At 41.4% G+C, this 26,754-nt stretch overlaps 1 protein-coding gene across 1 annotated transcript in view; it reads right to left on the bottom strand.

The window, feature by feature from the left end:
- timm50 (translocase of inner mitochondrial membrane 50 homolog (S. cerevisiae)) overlaps positions 1–26,754 on the bottom strand; it is a 108,442-nt gene that overhangs the window by 61,814 nt on the left and 19,874 nt on the right. The window contains 1 exon segment of the mRNA XM_055663784.1: positions 23,051–23,082. Coding sequence (XP_055519759.1) covers positions 23,051–23,082 — 32 coding nt within the window.

The raw sequence follows: 26,754 nt of genomic DNA, 5'->3' as shown, positions 1-26,754 counted from the left end.
ACCCTGTGACCTGCGTGGGCTTTCTCTGGTTTACTCCCACACTCTTTTGTTGGTTGGTATTTTGTTGGTTCACATGCTCGATCAATGGTGTTTTATCATTAATGTTTTATTATTATTAATGTTTAATATTTTCTGAGTCATTCGTAACTGTCGCTGTATGTCATGTTGTTACTTGTGGGCAGAGCACCAAGGCAAATTCCTTGTATGTGAATACTTGACCAAAAAACATACTAACTTACACTCCAAAGGCATACAGGTTTGTAGGTTAATTCCCTTGGTGTAATTGTAAATTGTCCCTCGTATTTGTAGGATAGTTTTAATGTGCGGGGATTGCTGGTTGGCGCGAACTCGGTGGGCCGAGGGGCCCGTTTCCATGTTGTATCTCTAAACTAAACTCAATAAATAGATGTAGTTATGAGAGAATGAAATGCTGAAAGTAAGCAGCAACATTGCACCAGGTCATTATAGAAGTAATCCAAGCATACTTACACAAGTCCTGTTGCCATCAGTGGACATCTAGGTTGAATTCCCCACAGTAATCTAGAAAAAGGTAATTACCCAGTTCTAATGAGAGGTGCTGGATCGGAAATAATAACGGTTTCTCTTTCCAGAGATGTTGGCTGTTTTGAATGTTTGCAGCGTTTTTTGTTCTTATGTCAAAACACAAGTCTTGGGAAGATTCTGACTCACAAAATGTTAATACTGTTTGAATCATTGTTTGATCAGCAAATGTGTGTTTTAAATTTGTTCAGAAAGATTTTATTGTTCAGGTAGGTTTAGTTATTAATAATATAGCTTGCTTTACTATTACTTGCTGTGCTATACTACAACTGGGACTTGAAAATGGTGCCAAATCCCAAATCTGGCAACTCTTGTCATCTGTCTCAGTGTAGTAGTATTTCAATACACTTGTACTGTACATAAGATATGCTTGGCGATAGTAATACTTGTACTGACTGTAGCAAAAATGAATTTCACTGTACCTCAGTACATGTGGCATTAAAGTACCATTGAACATTGCTATGAATGTTAATGTACATGGTACGTCATTTTCATCAGCAAAGCCTTGATACAGTTCTGCATGGCAGCTGCTCCAGAAGGCTAGATAGCATGGCATCCATGGAGAGCTAGCTAACTGGATACAGAATTGGTTTCACAGAAAGAAGCAGAGGGTAGCGGAGCAATGTTAGTTTTCAGACTGGAGGCCGGTGACTAGTGATGTGCCTCAGTGCTCGGTCCATTGATGTTTGTCATCTACATCAACGATTTAGATGAGCATGCACACGGCGTGATTAGTAAGATGGCAGATGACACTAAAATAGATGCTATCATAATTGGTGAAGATGTTTATCAAAAATTACAGCAGAATCCGCTTAGCAAATGGGCTGAGTTCAGATTTTGTGACATGCTGCATTTTTGGTAAGTTAAACCAGAGTAGGACCCTCAAGGTGAATAGTAGCAGACGGGCTGAAGAGAACAAATCATAGATCCGTGAAAGTGGTGTCACAGGTGGCGAAGTGTTCCGGCCCGATCTACCCGGCAAAGAACCGCGCCCCCGACGACCAGAATGATGGCCGAAGACCGGGACGCGCCCCGGTAGGCCCGACTCGCTCCACAGGACTTCCAAGGGACTACAGAGATGCCGGGCAGCGATGTCTGCCTGGGCCAAAGGAGCCTCAGCGGTGGTGGTGATGGGAGCCTCGGCGGCAGCGGGAGCCTCACCGCCTACCTGGGCCTCGGTGGCGGTGGGGCCTTGCGGTCAATGAGCATGGGGGGGGTAAGACAATGGGACCCGGCGTAGGGGGGACCGCCATGAAGAACAATGGGGGACCCGGCATTAGGGGATCACCGTGAGGGACGGTGGGAGAACAAAGGGGGACCCTGTGTGTGGGGGGGGGGGGGGGACTCTAGTCTTTAGAATCCTCTGCCCAGGGGACGTCTGTGTTTGTTTGTTTGTTCATTTGTTCCGCTGAAGGCGCTGTGTACACGGCAGCCAGACAACAATCGCTTGTCTTCTTCTTTTTGTTTTCACTTTTAATGTCAATTTTTTGTGTACCTTGTGTGTTGTGAGAGCCGGCAGGCCAATTTCCCTCCGGGGATGAATAAAGATTCATCGCATCATATCGTATCGTAAGTGGCTTTTGGGACGCTGGCCTTCATCAGTCAGGATATTGACTATAGAGGTATAGAGGTTGGGACTGAAGATAGACACAAAATGCTGGAGTAACTCAGCGGGACAGACAGCATCTCTGAATAGAAGGAATAGATGATGTTTCGGGTCGAGACCCTTCTTCAGACTGAATGAGTCTCAACCCGAATTAGAAAACTACATCGGGAACGTTGTGTATAGTTTTGTTCTTCAATAAAAAAATATATACTTTCCTTAAATGCAGGTAACTATTTACCAGTTTGATTCCAAGAATCAGGCTTTAGTATTATGAGAATTAAGAAATAGCCTGTTATTTTTGTCATGGTTCCATTGAAACATGCAACACTGAAGATTAACAAGGTAGAAACTGTGGCATTTATCCACAGCTGGCAAGTCTGGAACTGTCATATTATCTAGATTTGAAGTTAGCCAGTTAGGAATGAGATGTGATGATTTTTTTCCTGGATGCAAGATGTTGAAATTCTCTACTCTAGAGACGTGCTTACTCAATTATTACCTGGAAAATCATAACTTACATTCCAGACAGATGTAAAGATCTTTGAGGAAATTAAGGGAATGAATGCATGTGGGGATATGGCTGGAAAGTTGCGGATGTGGTTGGAAAATGGAACCAATGTAAGATTTAGCCGAACGGCAAAAAGAGTTTGAACCACCATATTGCCTCCAACTGCTTCTATTGATTGCAAATGGTGTCATTTTCTAAATCAAGGAACAAATAACTGTCATCTGATTGAGGTGGTGTAATTATCAAAAATGCAGCAGCATTCATCTCATTGCCAGATGCAGATAAATGATTGAGATGCTGTTCCATGCATAGAGTGGAATTAGGGCACTAATAGCCTGAAAGTGCTTTCCCAAAAGTGAGTGTGTTGAACCATTTTGGCAACAATTCTTCACAGCAATTTTCATCTTTAATTCAGCACAGATGCATTGTTGAACTTTCCTTAATCATTCCAGCCAATGAGATAGAATGGCAATTGCTGTGGTTAAAACTCTCAGAAAACACTAATCCATGTTCAATCACTGCCAAAATAAATGTAATAATTCCTGTAAATTCATCAGGGTGAAAATGCGTGTTCGTGTCCCAACTGTGTACTCTTTTGGGGATTGGATGTTTGTATTAGCAGAAAGAAATGGGTGACGTTTCGGGTCGAGATCCTTCTTCAGACTGGTTAGGGATTCAAGATTCAATTTAATTGTCACATGTACCAATTAAGGTACAAACAAGAGATATAGATGATGATGTAGAGAGATAACGAATAATGAATGAAAGATAAGCAAAAAAGTAATTATGATAAAGGAAACAGGCCATAATAAGCTATTTGTAGGGTGAAAATGAGAAGCTAGTGTGACTTGGGTGGGGGTGGGATAGAGAGAGAGGGAATGCCAGGGCTACCTGAAGTGAGAGAAATCAATATTCATACCACTGGGCTATAGGCTGCCCAAGCAAAATATGAGATGCTGCTCCATTATTTACTGCTCTTGTATGATTGTGAATTTTTGGAATTATCACCCACAATATGTTATTGGTAAGCGCCACATTGTGGCAAGGTTGACAAACCTCTTCTATCACGTTCCCTGTAAACAGTCAGTAAGTCAGGCAGCATCATTTGCATCCTGACCTGCTGGGTATTTCCAGCACTTTCTGATTTTATCTCACATTTCCAGCATATCTAGTTTTTTTGATTTTCACTGTTATCACTTTGCTGATGTGGACTAAAACAGATTAAATTCAATTTGTTCTACTTTTTAAGATACTGAGAGATATTAAAAGAAAATAAATCATTTGGTCGGGTAAGTATGTAACATATGCAGTGTTCAAGAAGGAAATGCAGATGCTGGAAAATCGAAGGTACACAAAAATGCTGGAGAAACCTCGCTCCATAGATGCTGCTGCACCTGATGAGTATCTCCAGCATTTTTGTGTACCATGTAAAATATGCAGTTGTTTTTGTCCAACCTAAATGGAAAATAGTGTTGATATTTGTACTAAAAGGCAACTGAATTATTCTCTTGGTTAATTAACAAACTGGTAGAAAAACAATGTTGATATTACAAAAGGATAGTATCATAAATGTTTAAAGGAAACATTTCGGTTCTTCACCCAAGGATATTGAATTCTTGGACCTTTCCACCCAGACTCAATCGCTGAATATATCCAAAACATAGCCATAATGTAGGAAATCTATCCATGGATATTAGAACATGACAAAATAGAGGAGGGATGAAAATTTTGAATGCACCTACCCCCCCCAACACAAGTTTTTTGAATATCTACGTAAAGTGTGTTAGCTGACACAAGCCTCCATTTGACACATTAAGCTCCCCACATTAAAAACAAAGGGAATGCTTCTTCAAGTAAGTGCTAAGTACCTTTCATCACAGTCTCACCACTAGCTACAAGGTGGGAACTTGTGTTCCCACAAACCCAGTGTTAAGTTCCCAGACTCAGTGGCAAATTATTTTACAGATAGTTTTAGATATTTTCCCTTGCACAGCAACCCGTATCATACCATATTTACAAAAGGTTTCAATTGACAGATATTCCATCTCAAAATGTGAACATAATTTTCACAAATGCAACAGGGTGTCAAATGCAGCATTTTACATTGCCAGATAGATGTGGTATATTGCAAAGATAGACACAAAATGCTGGAGTAACTCAACAGGCCAGGCAGCATCTCTGGAGAGAAGGAATGGGTGATGTTTTGGGTTGAGACCCTTCTTCAGACATCATTCATAGGTATATTGCAATATTTTCAATTTGAGTAGCACTATAGACCATTCAAAAGATTTCTTCTTGATTTTAACTTTTTGAGTCACCACTATAACGTGCGACCAAGAAAAAAAACCTCATCACAAATCCACGATTTATTAAGTAATTCATTTAAACTCATGATTTCATAAAGATGCAATTTATATGAGCCAGGTTGTCATAAAACGTTTTATTGTCTTGCTTGTATAAATGAGCTTCAACTTTTGTGTCATTGTCACCTTGGCTCGAAACTCATGAGCTTCAAGGTAAGTTCCAGCACAGCAGCACAAGTGCTGAGCCATGTACACAGCATTTGAGCAGCAGAGCTGGAGGTTAGATTCCTGATTTCTACTCTGCAATGCATGGACACAGAAGTCAACAATGTGCTGAACCGCAGTGAGGAACTCACCATTGGTTTTCTTCCACAATAATCACACCGGCAAGTTTCAACCCATTGATTTTTGCTTGTGGGGAACCAATTATAATATTGAATGTGTCTCAGTGATGTTGGATCAGTCACTCCAAGAGCAGCAGTATCTAAAACTACCTGTAAAATAATTTGCCACTGAGTCTGGGAACTTAACATTGGGTTTGTGGGAACACAAGTTCCCACCTTGTAGCTAGTGGTAAGACTGTGATGAAAGGTACTTAGCACTTACTTGAAGAAGCATTCCCTTTGTTTTTAATGTGGGGCGCTTAATGTGTCAAATGGAGGCTTGTGTCAGCTAACACACTTTGCGTAGATATTCAAAACTCTCGTGGCGGGGATGCAAAAAAAGAGGCAAAAGAAATTCACACTCGACCATAATGATGAATGCACTTTACAAATGTGTGATGGAAAAGTATTTCACGTGCAGGAATCAGTGCCTTGGACCTACAACCAGACTGGATATTAAAGGTTACACAAAAAAGCTGGAGAACCTCAGCGGGTGCAGCAGCATCTATGGAGCAAAGGAAATAGGCAACGTTTCGGGCCGAAACCCTTCTTCAGACGTTATTAAAGGATATTAAAGCCCAAGGAAGAGGGAACGGACATGGAGTCAGGATTCTTTGCCTGTGCTTATCCAGTGATCAGTGCTGGAAAGTGATGAAGTACATGAAGGCTGAGTGAAAACAGAACCGATTGATGCCAACTACCAACCATCAACCACCAACAATGCTCACACAAAACCTGCATGCTTACATAAGACAATGGAGGAACCTTGCTTGGAACGAACCAGCAAAGAAATAACCGTGGGCTTGGGGATTGCGAATCTTCAGAGATATAAATCCTGAAACCTACAAATGGTCTTCAAAAGAAGTTAACTTTCATAGTTCCACGTGCATGTAGCTTTGTTGCCGATCTTAAAAGACATCCTTTATAGATCAACAAATGCAGGTTCAAAGTAGTGGGATGTGTTCACATTACCTTGCAAGAAGTGTGCTTCAACACCACATACACTTGCTCTTCAACTCTTCGTATTAAATGTGTGGGGATGAGACTACAGAATCAAGAAGTTTCCCAGGGAGACTCACAATGTGAAGATTCTCACACTGTAAAACTTCAGCTAAACTATAAAATGCACCGTGTACAAAGGAATTTTTGCAAGTCATTAAGAACGACACTCTCGCAGGTCATTGTTAAGAGACATTGGTCAGTGTTTAAATCAGGCTTAGGTACAAAAGGGAGGGTGGGGATCAGAGTAAATGACAAACAGAGGAAGTAAGCTCGTGATTCATTGATCCAAATCACTTCTATCCAATTTCTGTTTATTGTGTCTAATTGTGAATTATTTGCAATTGTGAAAAATGCATAATCAAGAATCAAGGGATCATAAGTAGACTTGATGACATGAAAGCAAATCATTAGTGTAACATTATATTTTCTGTAGTATCGATAATGTACTTTGATCAAAAGGCTGCCAACCAAAGATCTTATAGCGAAGCTTCGCTATAAGATCTTTGCTGCCAACTAGCAGTTGGGACATTGTTGGCCGGTGTGGGCAAGTTGGGCTGAAGGGCCTGTATTGCTCTGTGACTATCACTCTAGGACATCAAAGTGTTGATGTACATATTCAAATCTAAATTTGCTCAATTCAGACAATTTCAAAGGCTTAGGATATTCAATATTCTAATTCAAAAATTCAATTTAGCCTTACATTTACTTCCTAGACAGCATACATTTCAGTGAAGAGATACGGTTGAAACAATTTAGTGTGATTATCTCTCCACAAATATGTACAAGCATTGAAGAGAAGCAGATATAGGAAACAGCAGATGTGTTTAAGAAGGAACTGCAAATGCTGGAAAATCGAAGGTAGACAAAAGTACTGGAGAAACACAGCAGGTGCGGGAACATCTGTGGAGCGAAGGAAATAGGCAACGTTTCTGGCCGAAACAAAGTCTGAAGAAGGGTTTTGGCCCGAAGCTTTGCCTATTTCCTTCGCTCCATAGATGCTGCCGCACCCGCTGAGTTTCTCCAGCGCTTTTGTCTACCTAGGAAACAGCAGATGCCAGAATCTTGAGCAAAAAAAAATGCTGGAGGAACTCAGTGGGTCAGGCAGCATCTGTGGAGGGAAATGAACAGGTGATGTTTCAGATAGAGACCAGATTTGAAGTAGAGTCCCTCGTAGGGAGCCATTGGACATTGACTCAACAGTTCACTCCTCACCAATCCACGCAATGGCGAGACCATTTCAATCATTGCATTATAGTAGGTGCACCAGCCAAGAATTGAGCCTCAACCTGATTCATACCAGAGCAGCAGGCAGTGGTGTGTAAAATGGGCTAGTCCCAAGTTTGCAGAAGAGCAACAGTATCTCAAACGCTCTCTCTCACTATAAAATGCAGTCATGACCTCTTGTGGCACTGATTCCATTTGCACTCTCTGGAAATGCACATTGAACAGTGTCAAATAAGCTGTGATAGAATCTATTTCATCATATTAGTTAAGGAAAAGAAAGGCTGTGTCAAGACTTTCACCTCCGACTGATTGTTGAAAGATCACTCCAAGTTTTGATTGTGCTTTGTGAGGAACCTTCCGATTCAGTTCTAAATTTGTTTGCAGGTACTTAAGCCTGAACCATTATTCTACTCCTGTACAAGATACATGATTACCATGTTTAAAAGCTGCAACTTACATAGGAGATCACAAACGGGTAAGTCAGAGTAGGGCTGGGAGTGGAATGTGGCCACATCTAATCTTGTCCTATCCATCGCCTCCCCCCACCTCTCTGCACTTAACCTAACTTGGAGAGCCAGACTCATACAGCACAGAAGCAGGCCCTTCTGTCCATCAGATCCATGGCAGCCATCAAGCAACCATCTCCCACATTCCCGTCAACTCCCCTCAATTTCTACCATTATCCCTGCATATTAACAGCAACCTGATCTCCCGGTAGCTCATCACTTCAACTCCCCCTCCCATTCTAAATCCAACCTCTCTGTCCTGGGCCTCCTCCATGGCCAGAGTGAGCACCACCGGAAATTGGAGGAGCAGCACCTCATATTCCGCTTGGGCAGTCTGCACCCTAGCGGCATAAACATTGAAATCTCCAATTGCCCTTGATGTCTCCTCCCCTTCTCAGCCCTCCCTCAGCCCTCGGGCTCCTCCTCTTCCTTTTTCCATTCTTCTCCCCCCCCCCCCCCCCACCCTCCACCTGAAGAAGGGTTTCGACCCGAAACGTTACCTATTTCCTTCGCTCCATAGATGCTGCTGCACCCGCTGAGTTTCTCCAGCACTTCTGTCTACCTTACATATTAACAGCAATCTATAGTGGCTAATTAACCGCTGGTCACCTTTGAGGGAGGAAACCTGAGCAGCCAGAGGAAACCCACATAGTCACAGGGAGAACACACAGCAACAGAAGGTGAGGACTGAACCCGGGGCACTGGAGCTGTGAAGCCGTGGCTCAACTAGTTGTGCCACCAAAGCCCTCTCACCTTTCCGATTCATATTAAGGAGCTTTGATCTGACTGTTGACAATATTTTTTTTCTTCCCCACTGATGCTGACCAACATGTTGAGTGTTTCTGTCGTTTTCTCTTTTCAATCCCATGTTAATCTGGCTCAGGTTGCTTTGTAAAATTTCCTCTCAAATCATAGCACTAACCTCTGTTGTCAGGAACACATTTTCTCTGCATTGCTTCTGATGTACAAAATTTGGGGATTTTTTTATTTTTTTTTAAGTTTCCAAGATTTCCTTCCTCTGTATCCTCAGCAAACTCAAGTACACGGAGTTCCTCTTCCCAACCACGTGCAACATTCATGCACCAGGATCCATTATCTTTCATTTCTTATCCTCCGCACACTCACTGGATTTATTTTGCCGTCACTGGGCTGCTTCAATACTGCCGCTCCTTGTTTAACACGGCTCCATAGAACAAGTCACAATGTACGTTGGTAATTGCAGCTAAGACTGAGTAACTCCTCACAATTCTCCTTCAGACTCTGACATGACAGATGAGAAATTATTCAGCATCTCTTGAATTAAATTGAATTGCCTTCATTAATTCACAGAGGAAATTAAGTTTGTATTGTGCTCACATGAACAAATGGGTACACAGATTATCTAAGTGGGTCAATTATGCTGGATGAATTCTGCAGAACTGTGTTCCTGGGATGCTTCCCAACAAATAATGCTATTGCCTGCCATTTTGGCTGCAGCCCCCTGCGCTGTTGAAATCGCTATTTTTTGGCAAAGTATTTTCTACCGAATCCAGAAACACTGCGTGCGCTTATGAGCAACTAATCTTAACGCTTGGGTTAAAGAAGATCACTGTCTTTTCACTCTCTTTACTGGACAGTGATCAACAAAACAGGCATCAATGCTGCATTAAATAGGCGATTTCATGCAGCAGGGAACTGCAGATGCTGATTTATACAAAAAAAGACAAAGTGCTGGAGTAACTCAGCAGGTCCAGCAGCATCTCTGGAGAACACGAATAGGTGAGTTTTCTATTTGGGACCCTTTTTCAGGCTGATTGTGGTGGGGAGGGGTTGGAAGCTGGCCAATTACATGGCGGGCATTACCCTGACCCCACCTCCCTTCCAGTGTTCTCCCTCCTCCACCACTATCAGTCTGAAGAAGGGTCCCGACCTAAAACATTATCTTATAGATCATGAAAATTATTGATACCCTCCCTTCCATTTCTTCCCATCCCTCTCCCCCCCCCCACACACACAAATAGACACACGCACGCACACACATACACACACACACGCACACGCACACGCACAAATACACACAATTAAACACACGCACACACACACACGCTCGCACACACAAATAGACACACATACACACTCACTCAAAGGTTCACCCAGCTTCCAAATGTTCCGGGCTACCACATCTAGACATTAAACTAATTGTGAGAAAACATGGCAAACTCTGCCAACATGGGTACATATGCCATTGTATCCCACGCTAGCTTCATCTCATCCAGTAATGCCCTAACTGCAGGGCTGCCAGAACAGAAAAAGTAAGTAGAGCATTGACTCTAGCTGACATGTGGGCAATTAACACGGCATCCGACAGAAGAGCATGAATTAGACTTCAGCGTCAATCTCTTCACCTTATGTCCTACGCAGAATACGGGAAGAAGTGTGCTGCATGCTAAAAGGCCATTGGCCATTTGCAAAATACAGATGGCATGAGTTAAGCCAAAGATCAAAAGAGAAGCTTTCACATCTAAATGTGAACGTGTGCTACATTCACATCAAGCTCCTTGTTCAGCTCCCAACAAATGAACAAGGGCTGTGAAGTGATATATCTCCAAGAGATTTACCTGCATATATAAAGATCCCTCGCTTCAAAAAACGAATAGCTTAAAAGTGCTGGTATTCTCACTTCTGTGGATTCTAAGCCTTACACTCAAAAGTGATGAGGAAACCTCCCACATCACATCTCCATCAGTTTTCCCACCCTGTCTGACTTTCTTACACTGCAGAAGACTGCCATGTGTCCCATATCGAGCACACTTGACTAATAAATTTGACATAAAAACAAGCAAAGCAGGCTGCAAATGATTAGACAGCTCTGGAAACTCAAACACTAAGCAGAAGCATTGCAAACAGCGTCTGTTCTTCTTTTTGACAATAGGTAATTAGAACAGTCATCGCTGCCAATTGCCAAAAGAGTTCTGAGATCATCTGCGGCAAGGCTTAAAGAATTAATTTTAGTTTCAATTTAGTTACTGGCAACAAACCGCACATCTGCTGACATAAACCGGTTGTGGCTTACATCATTAAAATTGCTCAATTAGGGTTTCTGTTGCTGAATGTTAACAGCTTTAGCGTGCTGTCCCTATTCCTTCTGTTGATTCTAAGCCTCATTCCAAAAGTTTGATCAGAACATAGCTCCTCATTGCTGAACTAACCATGCTTGCTTCTTTATTGATATTGTTCTTCAGGAACTAAGCATCACTGGCAAGGCTGGATGCCATTGAGAAGATGATGGTCAGCTATCTTATTGAACCACTGCAGTCCATCTGGTGAAGGTACTTCCAGTGTTGATGGATTGATCATTCTAGGATTAAGGTCTTTCATCAAAGAAGCAATAGTAATATTTTCCCAACTCAGTTTGATGTGAAACTTGAAGGGGAACCTGCCAGAGGTAGTTTCCCAGTATATTTGCTACCTTTGCCCTTCTTGGTTCAAGAGATCGTGGTTGAGGAGATGTTCTGGGAGTAATGTGGGCAAGTAAATACGGTACATGTTATATAACGTAAACACCATATCCACTCTGCAGTGGTGGTGAGGAAATGGAATGCTTCGGGTGGTGAATAGAGTACCAAACAAGTTGGCTGCTTTGGCCTGGATAATAAGATTCTTGGGTTTTGTTGGATATATAAAGAGAACTTGCTATCACACTTCTTTCATGCCTTGTAGATGTCATAGATGCTGTAGTCTTCTCCTTTCACCACCATTTTATTTTGCTTGTCCAGCTGAGTTTCTAGTTAAGTGACCCCCCTCCATCATATTGATTCTGGGGAAAATAAGCAGCGGTAATGCTACTGAAGTCAAGGGTAGATGTTGGATCTTATTTAGGAGGAAATATGCCAAGCAATTTAATTGCATGACCATTTCTTGTCAGTTATCAATTCACACCTGGATGCTTTGAGTCTTGGTGCATGCAGTCATGCACTGGTCCATTTGCTGAGAAGTAGTTAATGCAATTAAACATCATGCAACCGTCGATAATGCCTCCAAATCTGACCTCTTGATGGAAGACAGACCAATGATCAAGTAAGTCAAATGGTGAGGAATAGGCCCCAAGAAACTCCTGATATAATTAACCTCAAGCTTAGATAATTGACTTCCAATATTATAAGCATATTTTTTTCCTGCAAGGTATGACTCCAACAATTGGGATGTTTTCCCCTTGATGTTAACTGAGTTCAGTTTTATCAGGCTCATTGATGTCATACACACTCAAACGCCACACTGATGTCAAGGGCAATCACTATCTCCGGACCTTTTGAATTACCTCTTTGGTCAATGATTGGACAAGGCTAATAATGAAGTCTGGAGCTAAGAGGTCCAAACTGAGCAACGGCGGGCAAGTTATTGGTGACCAGTGTTAGGTGATGGTACATCATTGATACATTCTATCACTTTGCTGATGAACGATAATCTATAGTCTGCTAATTATCCAGGATTGGGTCCGACTTGCTTTTCGTGAAGCAACCAGGTAGATGCCAGTATCGTGATGGAACTGAATAGCTGGGCTAGAGATGCAGCTAGTTCTGGAGCTCATGTCTTCAATGCTACAACTGGGATATTGTCCAGTCTTTATTGTATCCATTGCTCGCAGTCACTTCCTGGTATCTCATGGAGCAAATCAAAATGGCTGGACCTAAATTGTCTCACCTGCTGCTGCCAAAATGGAATGAGTGGAAACATTATGAACAGCCGACCAATTTTACCTTTGTGAATAAATGAACTGCATAATGATACCATGCAGACAGTAAATCTCAGCTTCATTTATTCAGCCTGAATTGTCAGCTGGCTAAGCAATAGGGGTGTTTAAATTGGTCTGTTTGCCCTGGGCTAGAGGCAATTTTAAAAAATTCTTTCAGCTGATGTCTCCAATTCCAATTGTCTTCAGCAAGACCACATCAAAATTAGGTTTATGTTCATGCCAAGTATCAACAAGCATGGTGGCAAAGCGGTAGAGTTGTTGCCTTGCAGCGCCAGAGACTCAAGATCGATCCTGACTACGGGTGCTGTCTGTACGGAGTTTGTACGTTCTCCCTGTGACTTGTGGGTTTTCTTCGGGTGCTCCGGTTTCCTCCAAAGACATACGTTCAAAGGCGGGGACGGCTGGTGGGTGCGGACTCAGTGGCAGAAGGGCCTGTTTCCACGCCGTCTCTCTAAACTAAACTGTGAAATGTAGCCGAGTGACAGGGGACACCTGGGAAACTGCAGTCCAGAAACAGTCTACACGCAGGAAGATTGTTCCCGATGTTGGGGAAGTCCAGAACAAGGGGTCACTGTTTAAGGATAAGGGAGAAATCTTTTAGGACCGAGATGAGGAAAACTTTTTTCACACAGAGAATAGTGAATCCCTGGAATTCTCTCCTGCAGAAGGTAGTTGAGGCCAGTTAATTGGCTATATTTAAGAGGGATTTAGATGTGGCCCTTGTGGCTAAAGGGATCAGGGGGTATGGAGAGAAGGCAGGTACAGGATACTGAGTTGGATGATCAGCCATGATCATATTGAATGGTGGTGCAGGCTCGAAGGGCCGAAGGCCTACTCATGCACCTATTTTCTATGTTTCTATGTGGGAAAACATACCAGAGTCATACTTCGCATGGATAAATGATATTCCAATAGATACCTACACTAGGTAACTCCATATTTTACAGTATAAAATAATAATAAGGAATCAACGTCTTAGGTTCAGTTGTTTGGGGTTATAAACATTGGTTGAGGTTTATCTGAAAAGAAATCCCCCAAAATCAGATGCTTAATATTTCAAACCACAGTTTTCTGCATTTTAGTGAACAAGATTTCCTTCCTCCACGCATCTTCAATTCTTGTACCTATCTTCCCCAGGGTTTGCTCCTCTGCCTCTCAGCTATGCAAATTTCCAGCTAGCTGCAAGTGAACAATCCAAGCACCATGTCTAGGCTACAGCTCATTGTTCATTTGGCACCAACCCATTGCTGCGCAGGGAATAATGAATAAACATGGACAAATCTGTGGCCCGTTCTTTACAAATAGAATTTTTTTTTCAAATGAAAATTCTTTCCCCATATCATGTCAGATAGTACTCTCAGCATTAAGGGTCATGAAGCCAGCATTAGACACAAAATGCTGGAGTAACTCAGCGGGACGGGCAGCATCTCTGGAGAGAAGGAATGGGATGTTTCGGGTCGAGACCTTTCCTTCCGTCTGAGGAAGAGTCTCGACCCGAAATGTCACCCATTCCTTCACTCCAGAGTCCCGCTGAGTTACTCCAGCATTTTGTGTCTATCTTCAGCTTAAACCAGCATCTGCACTTCCTTCCTACACATGATGCCAGCATTGCTTGACCAACACTTTTCAAGTGTTTTGTATACTATCAAAGCTGTTCCTGTAATAAAGCCTGGCACAACGTTTCACAAACAACATTTACAAGACTTCAGAATTTTACTTCTCCATCTTTCTAACGAGGGCAAGTAGCCAAGTATTACAACATTAATGCCATCTCCTATTTACAGTGTCTGCAGCTTTCTCAAAGAGCCAAATCTAATTAATGGTGAGGTTAGATTCACAAGTTTACATCTGATCCACAATGATTAGTATGTATAATGTTTCACTAAAGGCAGTTAACTGGATTGTGCGCAATTTCTACACAGAAACAAAAACAACTTCGGTTTAGTTTTGAGGGCAATTGCGAATCAGCGAATTGAAATATTAGAATTTGACAATTTATCAAACTATTCCCAAAAACAGACCACTTTTAACTCCTTCACACAAAGCTCTTCCTTAAAATTTAACGAAAGGACATGAGCTCAGAACGTAAAACCAACAGCTCTTTAATTTTGTCACATTATCACCTTTATCTCCTCTGCTAATCTAACTGAGTGCTGCCTGTTTTACATTATGCAATACTTTTTCTCCCAACTCTGATCATGGTCCAGAAATGCTGCTGCTGGAGCTTTACATATCCTGATGCCAAGAAAGCTCTCATAAAAATCATCTTCTGTGACTTAAAACTCCACTCATATTCAGCCTAACCATCTTCTACTTTTCAGCTCAGACCAAGCAATCACTATCATACTTCAAAGATTTTCATATTCTCTGAGATCACTGCGGAAGCAGGAGGATTTTGTTATGTAGGTTAGATTAGATTAGTTTGGCGTTATATACACCAGGGTGCAATGAAATCCCTGGTTCACATGAACTCACGGTGTAAACTGTATATATGTACAGTAATAAATATAATGCTAAGTGCAAATGGTACAAGATTGTTTTGCAATATCTGAGTTGTGCAAAAAAACTGACTATGGCTCAGCCTTCAACACTGCAATATAGTGAATCCCTAAATTTCTGGACTGACCTATGGGCCTCCATCTGCAATTAGCTTCTGGCCTTCTTGACCAGCATTTCTAGCAGTGTCAAGGATCTCAAATTCAATTAGACATAAAATGTTCAAGTAACCTCAGCTGGTCAGGCAACATCTCAGCAGAATATGGAAAGGTGACGTTTCAGGTTGGGACTCTTCTTCAGACTTCAATTGCAAGTCTCCACTGTCAGTTTTAACTAACGCAAAATATAAATAAGGAATTTTCATGAAATAGTATAGTATAGTATATCTTTATTGTCATTTTCCTGAGTACTCACATACCCAGAGGAAACAAAAAACGTTGCTCAACCAGTGTCCATTCAGTGTGCAGTAAAAAATAAATAGAAATAAAAATACATATATCATGAACAAATTAAACACTCTACTCTCTACTAAACATCAACAGGCGTTCCGATCGGCAGCGGCACGACAGTGGCTCTGCTGCAGTGTGTCCAGATTGGTGGTAAATCAAGGTTTACTGCAATATTACAGCAAATAAGTTTTATAGAAGCTATAACTTTATGGATTAAAGCCATTTTGCACAATTGGGCAAGACACCGAAGATCCAACATCTGTGGAATTGCAACCCAGCAAAGACCCAATGACTCTGGCAGCAGAAGGGGAAATAGAATGGGTCATAATATCTTTCTAGCATCAAAGAGTTGGGAACAATGAAATAGGAAACATTTTTCCAGTGAGACAGATTTATTCCCCCTTGCTCCACAATATATTTGCGGTTGGAATAGCTTTATTGGACTTTTATCATTTCTGGCTGGTGAATACATTAATTTAGACAAAGCATGTTTTTCAGTAAGACTTGTGCTACACCAATTCAAGTGCTTATCTAAATAATTCTTAAATGTTGTGAAAGTCCCTGCCCTCCCAATCAAGTAGTTAGACTAACTTTGGAGTGTTGTGTGAGGTTCTGGTCGCCCCTTTACAGGAATTCTGGAGAGAGTACAGAAGAAAGCTGCCTGGATTAGAGGGTATTACCTGTAAGGAGAGGTTGGACAAACTTGGATTGTTTTCACTTGGAATGTCAGAGGTTGAGGGGGGACATGATAGACGTATATAATATTATGAGAACCATAGATATGGTAGTCAGAACCACTTTCCCACAGTAGAAATGTCAAGGATTAGAGGGCATAGCTTTAAGGTGAGGGGGGAGATAACAGAGCATTGGACAGTACAACACAGGAATGGGCCACAATGTTTGTGCCAAACATAATGCTTGCTGAACTGATCTCATCTGCCTGCAAATGATCCATATCTCTCCATTCCCTGCAAATCCATGAGCCCGTCTAAAAGCTTCTTAAACGCCACGATCATATCTGCCTCCACCACCAACCTTGGTGATGCATTTACCAGGCCTACCGTCGTCTGTGCCCAACGCATTGCCCAACGCATCACCAGTTCCTCGCTCCCCTCCATTGAGTCTGTCCAAAGCAAGCGTTGTCTGCGGAGGGCGCTTTGGATCGCCAAGGATTGCTCTCACCCCAACCATGGACTGTTTACCCTCCTACCATCCGGGAGGCGCTACAGGTCTCTCCGTTGCCGAACCAGCAGGTCGAGGAACAGCTTCTTCCCGGCGGCTGTCACTCTACTCAACAACGTACCTCGGTGACTGCCAATCACTGCCAATCACCACCCCCCCCGGACACTTATTATTATTTATTCAAATCATTTGCTATGTCGCTCTTCCAGGGAGATGCTAAATGCATTTCGTTGTCTCTGTACTGTACACTGACAATGACAATTAAAATTGAATCTGAATCTGTGTAAAAAAAAAAACTTGTTCCGCACATCTCCACAGTATTTTCACCCTCTCACCTCATAGCTATGCCCTCCAGTTCTGGACATTTCCACCCTGGGGGAAAAGGACCTATCTATGCCTCTCGTAATTGAAGATACTTCTCACGAGTCTCCCCCCAACCTCCGACGTTCCAGAGAAAACAATCCAAGTCTACTCAACCTGTCCCTGTAGCTGAAACCTTCTAATCCAGACAGCATTCTGGTAAAAATGTGCGGGCCAAGTTTTTTTAATCACACAGAATGTTGGGTGCCTGAAACACGCTGCCAGTTTGGAGGCAGATGTGATAGTGGCAGTAAAGAGGCTTTTAAAAAGGCATATGGATATGTAGGGAATGGTGGGATATGGATCACGTGCAGGCAGAGGCAATTTGTTTAACTTGGCAGCAGGTACAGTGCAGACATTGTAGGCAAAAGGGCCTGTTCCTGTACTGTACTGTTCTATGTTAAACTTTGAATTTGGTTCCCCAGATCCATTGGTGACAGGAATAGGGACCCAAATCAATTATTTTCACAAAACTGGTGGGGTAGGGTACAGGGCTCTACGACAGAGAATGGGGAAAGAAAAGAAAATTAAATAAAATTAGGTGTTCAACTAAGTTAGAAGGTTCCATTGAGATGGTGGGCATGAACAAACCGTCACTGACACTGCAACTCTGCAGAAGTCTATTATTTGAAATGATGGCAAGCAATGCTAGATTCCCAGGGTAAACACCAAAGATCAATATATCCTTTTACAAAAGAGCAAGCTCTTGGGAAACTCTTTCAGTGATGGGAACTCCTTGTAATTATGGCCAGTGGGAATCAAAGCACTCCCTTTGATGGCTGGTCAGCATTTCAAAGTGTCTGTATATCAAAGGGCTGCCCAATGGAAGCACTTCCGAGTCTTAGGTAGCACCAAGGTTCACAGGCTCACCTAATGGTTTGTTTCTGGCATGTGCTGAGGATAATGTGGCGCTGTGAATTGGGTGTTAACATTCTCACCCCAGGCACATGTGAAATACAAGCTGCAGGTGAACCGAGGAGAACTTTCAGTTTTCACTCAAGTCAACAAAATCATGCTTTCAGCAGATTCTAAGTGATCTTTAAATGCCCTAATTCTGCTGGCATAAAGTTCTATGAGCATAATGCATCCCGCCAATAGGTTCACCTTCAACAAGCATTCAAGATTTTTGTCTGTACAAGATGCAAGATTGCAAATCTCTTAACTGGAGCAAGTGGGATCAAGAACCCCGCTTGACTTTTACAATCCTTAGCCCAAAGCCCTGCGCAGGTAACCTCACCAGCTGGGACCAACCCATGCATGTTTTTTGGCTCCCTGGCATATCTTTCATTCCTGAAAGGTGCACAATGGAAATATATTGATTTTCCTTTTTCATAAAGCAGTCCATTAATAATGTTGTGGAAGTTATCAAAAAGTACAAGCCTACATGTTATCTATCTGCTTATAACAGGAGAAGCCTGCTAAATATGAAAGTGGAAACTACACTGTATTTAGTTATATACCAAATTCAATAGCACGACTTTTAGTAAATAACCTGATAAAATTTTTCAGTTTAGAGTAAAGTATCCTTTGTCATTCAGACCTTTCGATCTGAATGAAATTTCGTGCCTGCAGTCATACATATAATAAAAAATAACAAAACACACAATAAACACAAATTTAACATCCACCACAGTGAGTTCACCAGGCACCTCCTCACTGTGGTGGAAGGGAAAAGTCTTAAAGTCTCTGTCCCTTCCCTCCTTGTTCTCCCTCTGCGCTGAGGCGATCCAGGCCTCCAGCAGTCAATTCACAACAATCTGCATTAACAAAGGCCTTCACAGAATCATCAAATCCATTGCGATACAACAGTTGCTGAAGAACAGACTGATTCAGAGCACAGCAGCAACTTATATTTAAATAATGAATTTAGTAATGCAAAATTATCCAAGGTACTTGCAGGACAAACAAAATTTAACATCGGCCCAACGAGGAACTCTGAGGCAGCTGTTACGGACCAACCCAGATACATGCTTCAAGTTAAGTATCTCCAATTATCAGAATTACATTTCCAAGATAAAATAACTTAATATTACCCGCTGCTTTTTTCCTCCTTTCAACCACCAATAGAATTCTAAGCAAAGGGTGATATAGGTTTTTTTATACAAATGTGCAAGGCAGTAAGGTATCTGCAGTGCATTCCTTATTCATTCATTCATTCATTCAATCAGTCGTTCATTCATTCATTCAATCATTCATTCATTCCTGGAACAACATCCGCACCTAATGGTAGCAAATCTTCAAACTAAGTTTATTATTTTAGATATTTTTAAAGGTTCAGTGCAAAAGAAAAGTACTGACATTAAAGATGGGAATAGCGCTTGAGGGTATGTCACTGTTCTATGCGATCATGCCCATTTGGCATCAATTCTATTTCTCAGTCCTTAGCTTATACCATGTTTACTGAACTTGCCTGCTGCAGACTTCTGCTGCCTCAAACGCAAGAAGAAGTAGAACTTGCAAAGCTCAATTTCTATGCCAGTGTGCAATTCACCAACAATCTAGAGCTTGCTGTAGTGTACCATCCAAAAGATTCACTATGACACAAGTGAGAAAACCTTTCCGAGTAGTGGGATTAACTGTAAACTCTCAGAAAGCTAATAAAAGTATGATGAGGTGAATGGCTTCCTATGCTATATTATAAATATCTCCTTATTACCTATGATAGGATAAATTAAAAGTTGCAGCATGTGTCTATGGGAAACTCTCTCAAGTTGAATCCCACCAGAGTGGTGGACAAGGTGACAGCACTGCAAAAGTTCAGTCAAACTTTCACCTAAGATTGCTACCGGTGAAGCTGTGGGAATGTGCTATAAGCCTGTGAACTACTGGATGAGAAAGAGAATTTGATGTTTCCTGTCTGTTTGCACCAGCTTGCAAACTACTGCTGATGATTTGCGCTAACTCAAAGGGAAAAAGGTGTTTTTCACAGTGCTATGAAGAGTGTGCCAGAAGCCACACTTCTCACAGTGTGCATCTGATCTTTTCTGACCAGCAAAGATAATTAAACCCTAAGTGTCAAAGCACTTCCAAGTCTTAATATGAAGGCTCAGCACACTGCAGTATTATGTCACGACAATCTGTAAGTGGGCCGCAGAGCGAATTAGGTTAATTTAGTTCCCACAGGTCACTGTGTCCTGGTTGTCGACAAAATAGCTGTGTAATGTCCTATGAAGATTTTTTTTAAATGCTGTTTGCATTTTGCATTTGCTTTTGATACAGGGATGAAATGATACGAAAAAAGGTGATTCCAGCTTTCATAGTTAAAGTAATAATTGTCCTCAATAATTATTAGTAATTAATAATTATTCATGAATTAATAATTCATTGCACGCTAACAGACATCAAGTCCCATTCACTCATTATCCCTATTTTCGCCACAACGACTCTTTATTGAATAGCTCCTACTTTAAAATTCTGTCTTGTGTTCAGTCCATCCAAGGTCTCAATTCTCTCACTCTATTATCTTCCGCCCTAATAAAGGACCTGTCCCACTTAGGCGACTGCCGGGGACTAGTTTTAATGGAATTCACCTACGACAACTGGAGACAACCAACACCTATGTGAACAAAAATTGTTGTCACTATCTCCGAAGAATTTTCAACATGTTGAAAATTTTGTGGCAGTCGCCTATAGTTGCCCAAAAGATCGCCTAAGTGGGACAGGCCCATAAATCACACTTAGATATCTGTGCTCCTGACAGAAGAAACAAATGCAACAATTGGCTACACTACTTCTTGAGCATGCGCCACATTCAGTAACACCATGAACAATCCTACACTTTCCTACCTGATGATCCTCATTTCCCATCCTTAACTCAGCATCTAAATTATCCAGTGTTCAAGAGGGAACTGCAGATGCTGGAAGATCGAAGGTACACAAAATTGCTGGAGAAACTCAGCGGGTGCAGCAGCATCTATGGAGCGAAGGAAATAGGCGACGTTTCGGGCCGAAACCCTTCTTCAGACTAAATTAAATCTAACTTCTTAATCTAATCTTAATCTTATATTAATAATAATAATAACTTAATCTATATAATAATAATAATAATAATAATAATAATAATAATAATAACTTAATCTAAATTAAATCAGACTTCAATCTAAATTATCCATCAAGCCGGCAGTTCATTCCTGAATTTATTCAGTCCTCTGCCTGTGATCATGCCTACAGCTACCAAGACCTGAGTTCTCAAAACTCCAACCCAAACCTCAACATTTCTTACTTTTCCCAGAGGTTCCCGGAGGTTTTTGTCAGTCTCCCTACCTGCTTCCACTACCTGCAACTTCCGGGAACCGCACAGAAACTTTGGGTGGGGCGCAAAGTCTCCAGAGGTTTCCGTTCAGGTTTCCTAAGACAGGGGCTTCAGAGTAAAGAAATTTCATTTCATTTCAGTCTTGAATGGCCAGCCTTTATTTTGAATTTCACCCTTCCCCCTTGCCCTCCCCTCCATCCCAAGATTAATTTCCATTCTATTTTCTTCTATCGTATGCTCATCCTTACACAGGTGGCAACCTGCATATATTCCAGGCATGCTCTAACCAGAACCCTAGGTAATTGGCGTGCTACATCTTTATGCTTGTATGTAAATCCCAAAGGAATTAATTGCAACATAATGCTTACCTCACTGTGTAGGAAGGAACTGTAGATGCTGATTTAAACCGAAGATAGACACAAAATGCTGGAGGAACTCAGTGAGACAGGCAGCATCTCTGGATAGAAGGAATGGGTGACATTTCATGTCGAGACCCTGAAGAAGAGTCTCGACACGAAACGTTACCCATTCCTTTTATCCAGAGATGCTGCCTGCCCCACTGAGTTACTCCAGCATTTTGTATCTATCTTCTGCTTACCTTACGATTTATCATACCTTCCTGTGATTCATATACAAGGACACTAATGCCACACACTTTCTAATTTAATACATTGTTTTTCTTCTTTTTACCAAAGTAAATACCTCATGTTTTTACATTTGATATTCTATTAACCCGACCTATGTATTCTTTCTGAAATTTCTTTACAATCGACTACACCAAATTACCACCCTGCTTTGCATCAGCTACCTAGTATATAAAAGCTATCGTGTAAATGGAAGCTGCCGTCAGGCTCTTTACAATTGATTCATGTTCTTTTCCAAACTAATTCAATTTCCAGCATCGATGCCTACAAATCCCAGATATGGACTTGACATTTAGTGGATATGTGAATTCCAAAGCAACCCAGAGGCTAATCTCAAGAATCGATCTTGTACCTTCTCTCAGGTTAAGTACACCTGAAATAAGACCAATTTGTCCTGCTAAAGAAAAAGAGGGGGAACACTCACCACTGAATTGGAAAGCCAACTGTGCCAGAACCACATGTTTTATCTTTGAACACACAATAAATCTAGTCTGCAGCTACTGCCAGCTGATCAAAGAGAAGAGATGGCATTGGAGCAGACTTGCAACTGTGCAATCATCACCAAAGATAAGAGTCTACGTGGTAGAAACAGCCTGAAGGGATTGGTTGGCGGGTCCGAAAGAAAAAGCAAAAGTAGACAGTGAAAATGATTTTAATTATATCTCTTAATGCCCTGATTCTCAGCTTGCCATATGAAACGGAAGTGACTCATCTCCTGCCAGACAGGAATCTTATCTGTTACAATTTACAATCAGAAGTTCTAAGGATAACAGTATATTCCTGGGCACAGAATTCCCAGCAGCCCTTCACCCAATGTTATCAGACAATGAATGGTTTCCTACCTTATTTCCAGTTTCATCCGTTGAATTATTACCTGTAAAAGAGGGTTGTGGTTGTTGGAAAGGGAGATAAAAGAGAGAGGAAGGAAAAAATAATTTTAATAATTTTCAATAATACCAAACAATTAGAGTTTGAAGAATTCAACTGAAAAGATATTCACATATTTAAGTATTTTTAATTGGCATCCATCAATAACAAAATTCATCAAGATATCTCATTCAAAGCAATCTTGCTTCCTTTTGGGATAATTGCATCTTGTATTCCTTTTTAATTTAAACCTTATCATCAACTGGAAATCTTCTTTTATTTTGCGTTTGTCATTTATATTTTAAGCCCACTTTAGTTTGTCCATTGGAAAAGACGAATGGAAATTTACAGCACAGAAGGTGTATCCTTTCCAGCCAAACATTGAACTTCCTAGGTAACTTCCACTCAGCTCATTGCCGTGCAAGTTTGGGATTTTCCAGACAATGTTTAATCTACAATGAGGGTGAATGCCTTCATCCTGTCAAGTTGGGTTGGAGGTCTCATCATTTTTCAGGTGAAAACATTTCCCCTCAGCGCTTCTCTAATCCTTCTCAATGAATTTACCTCCAATCTGCAATTATCAAGTTTCCCTCAAGTGAAACACACTCTTCCTAAGCACTCAGTCAAGGCCCCTTAATTTTATGTGAATAACTCTGCTTTTAGTCTCCCTGATTCTTAATAACCTTGGCCTAGTCATTCTCTCCTCACAATTACACTAGAGTCATAGTCTTACAGCATGGAACCAGGCCTTCAGCCCAACGTCCCATCTACATTAGTCCCACCTGCCTGCGTTTGGCCCATATCCCTCTAAACCTGTCCTTTCCATATACCTGTCCAAATGTTTTTTTAAAAGGCTACTGCGTTGTTAGTAGCTTGTTCCATATACCACCATCCTTGATAGTAGTTTGGTCCATATACCACCATCCCGTGTGTGAACTAATTTGTTATATTCCACCAGGAATACGGCATAGACCCCATGGATGACAAATAATTTGTATACCACCAAGACCCTCTCTTTGATATCCAATACCCCCCCCCCCCAATATAATATTAGTGTGTCCTAAAAGGTTCTAGATGAAGATGGGCATAATTATAAGCATTAAAATGTTCAAATATCATCTAATAAATTTAATTCATTCATTGTACTCTAAATTACAAGTTTGAAATCACAAGGTGCAGCTGCATAAACAAAGATTGCTCTATTAGAACAGCGCGCAGCAGGGAACCACTGGGCAAAAGTGGTCCGGATGGGGAATGAATTGGCTAGGTATTCTGAACAGCTCTGTCACAGAGGACTCTGTGATTTAGGGACTGTTCCCAGGGACGTATTCAGAGAGTGACATCGAGTGCTGCTGGAAGGTCATCAACTCGGTGAAAGATGCTCTATGGTCTGTAGAGTCTTGTTGACCACCCAGCGGAGCGGGATGTCCGTCGGGGAATGTTGCCGACTGGTCCGCTCCAGACTGCAGGAGCACGTGCTGAGGGACGCACTGAAGCTCGGTGCAACCAACGCCAAGGCTCGGTGGGGGAGGACCACAGTCTAGGGTCCTTCCGCTGCTGGACATGGGGGACAGGGTGTGGTGGAGACGCCCCTCAAAATAAGGGAAGGGATTCCACGCCAGTGGGCCACATGAGTGGCAAGGGTGGGGGGTAAAATTATGATTTTGGGAAACTGTATTGTATGTATGTATAGCCTCCGAGAATATTGGATGGTTTTGTATGGGTCATGTATTGTATATATTTCTTTATCGAATAAAGTCTATTGTTAAATTAAAAACAAAAATTTAAAAGGACAGGCTGGGGTTCTTCGCTGAAAGGTAAGACGTTGGATAAAAAAATGGCTAACATTAAGGAATGAATTTAGAATTAGATCTAAAGTGGGGGATAATTGGGAGGTGTTTAGAATTTAGAATTTAATAATAATTGGCCAAGAGACGGATTAAGAAAGCAAAAGTAGAGTTGCTGCCTAACGGTGCTTGAGACCCGGGTTCGATCCCGACTACAGGGACTAGCTGAACCGAGTTTGTAAGTTCTCCCCGTGACTGCGTGGGTTTTCTCTGACATCTTCGGTTTCCTCCCACATTCCAAAGGAATACATGTATGTAGGTTAATTGGCTTGGTGCATCTGTGTAGGATAGTGCTAGTGTGTGGGGATCGCTGTTTGGTGCGGACAAGGTGGGCCAAATGGCCTGTTTCTGTGCTGTATCTCTAAACTGTAAAATCTAAAAAGTATGAGAATAAACTCAAGAAATATCAAAGTGAACTATAATACTTTCTAAAAATGTCAAAACTAAAAGATTGCTGGGGAAAAGAAACATCAGAGCAATTAACCAAAAATATTTTTCCTTCTGATTTCGTGGAAGAGGATGCAAATAGCTTTCCTGAAGTGGTGGAGGCCAATGAAACGGAGAAATCTACTAGTTAAAAAGTACAGAAGAAATGAATGGCACGAATGCCAGTTTTTATTTTCAGTTCTATTATGTTAATGGTGTTAAATTGGGGAAATGCTGATGTAAAAAAGAATGACATTGTAATTCTTGGCCATTTATGCCATGCATTACCCATTAGTTATGCCAACTATAACTAATTATAAAATGCTCCCTCAGAAAATACCTTCCCGTTACTGCCCTTCCCAATTTCCCAGATTCAGTACTGCCCTTTTCTGATTGCTCCTGCTATGTAATTTGGTTTCTGCAGTCATACACACAAGAAAAAAGAACCAAGACACAACACAATTTACACAAACATCCATCACAGTGAATCTCCTCCTCACTGTGATGGAAGGCAAAGTCTTATCTCTATGTAACGATTCTCTGGAAATAATTTCATAAACTTTGCACCTATTAAACTATTGACTCTCCTCTGTTCTGATTAATTTCAGTCATTGAAATCCCCCACTAAAATTACGTGTTATTTTTGTGCTTCTCAGAAACTGGCCTATGTACAAGGTCTTCCATCTTCCTCTATATGTTGAAGTGTATAATACATTCCCAGCAATGTAATTCATTTTGTATCATTTTGATTGTTGATACATGTAACATTATACTCCTTCACAAATGCAATTATTTCCTAAACCAATACAGGTACACCATCAACTTTCTGGTACCCTTGGTTCCTGAGTATTGCCGGATCATTTTGCCAGATCAACAGAGGTCACGTAATAATAATTCATCCATACACCTGACCCACTAATTATACCTCTCCGTGTCTCTAAAACAACATGGCCTGCGAGAAACTTAACTAAAGAATTAACAATTAACAAAGAAGCAAAAAATTAACTCTTTCAGGACAGGGCCCACGTCCCACAAGAGCGTCACACGCGATGCTCTCGTGATTTTGTCCGGATTAAAGATGATGCTGGATCATCAGTTACTGGAAAATCAGTTGGGAACCTGTATTGCTATCACCCCTCTTTTTAAAACCAAATTTGCTTTTATCTAAAAATCCTACGGCAGGCCAAGCTGCTCTCCAGCCAATCTTTAAGCCATGATTCAGCAACGTTTCAGTTATAGCTATAGTACAATTTTCGTAATTCAAATTTCTGTAATTCGAAGTGAAAGATTTTGAACTGCTCGGTTGGTTAAAGATACCCGCACACTCTCCCAAACCCAGTGTAGCACAAAGCTGTAGAAATGAGAATAATCCAAAATGAGAATCTCCGGCAAACATTAGCGACTAC

This window comes from Leucoraja erinacea, chromosome 38, assembly GCF_028641065.1.
Source record: "Leucoraja erinacea ecotype New England chromosome 38, Leri_hhj_1, whole genome shotgun sequence".
Lineage (NCBI taxonomy): Eukaryota > Metazoa > Chordata > Chondrichthyes > Rajiformes > Rajidae > Leucoraja > Leucoraja erinaceus.
The sequence above is the reverse complement of the archived record's forward strand: the minus strand, read 5'-3'. Positions and strand labels throughout refer to the sequence as shown.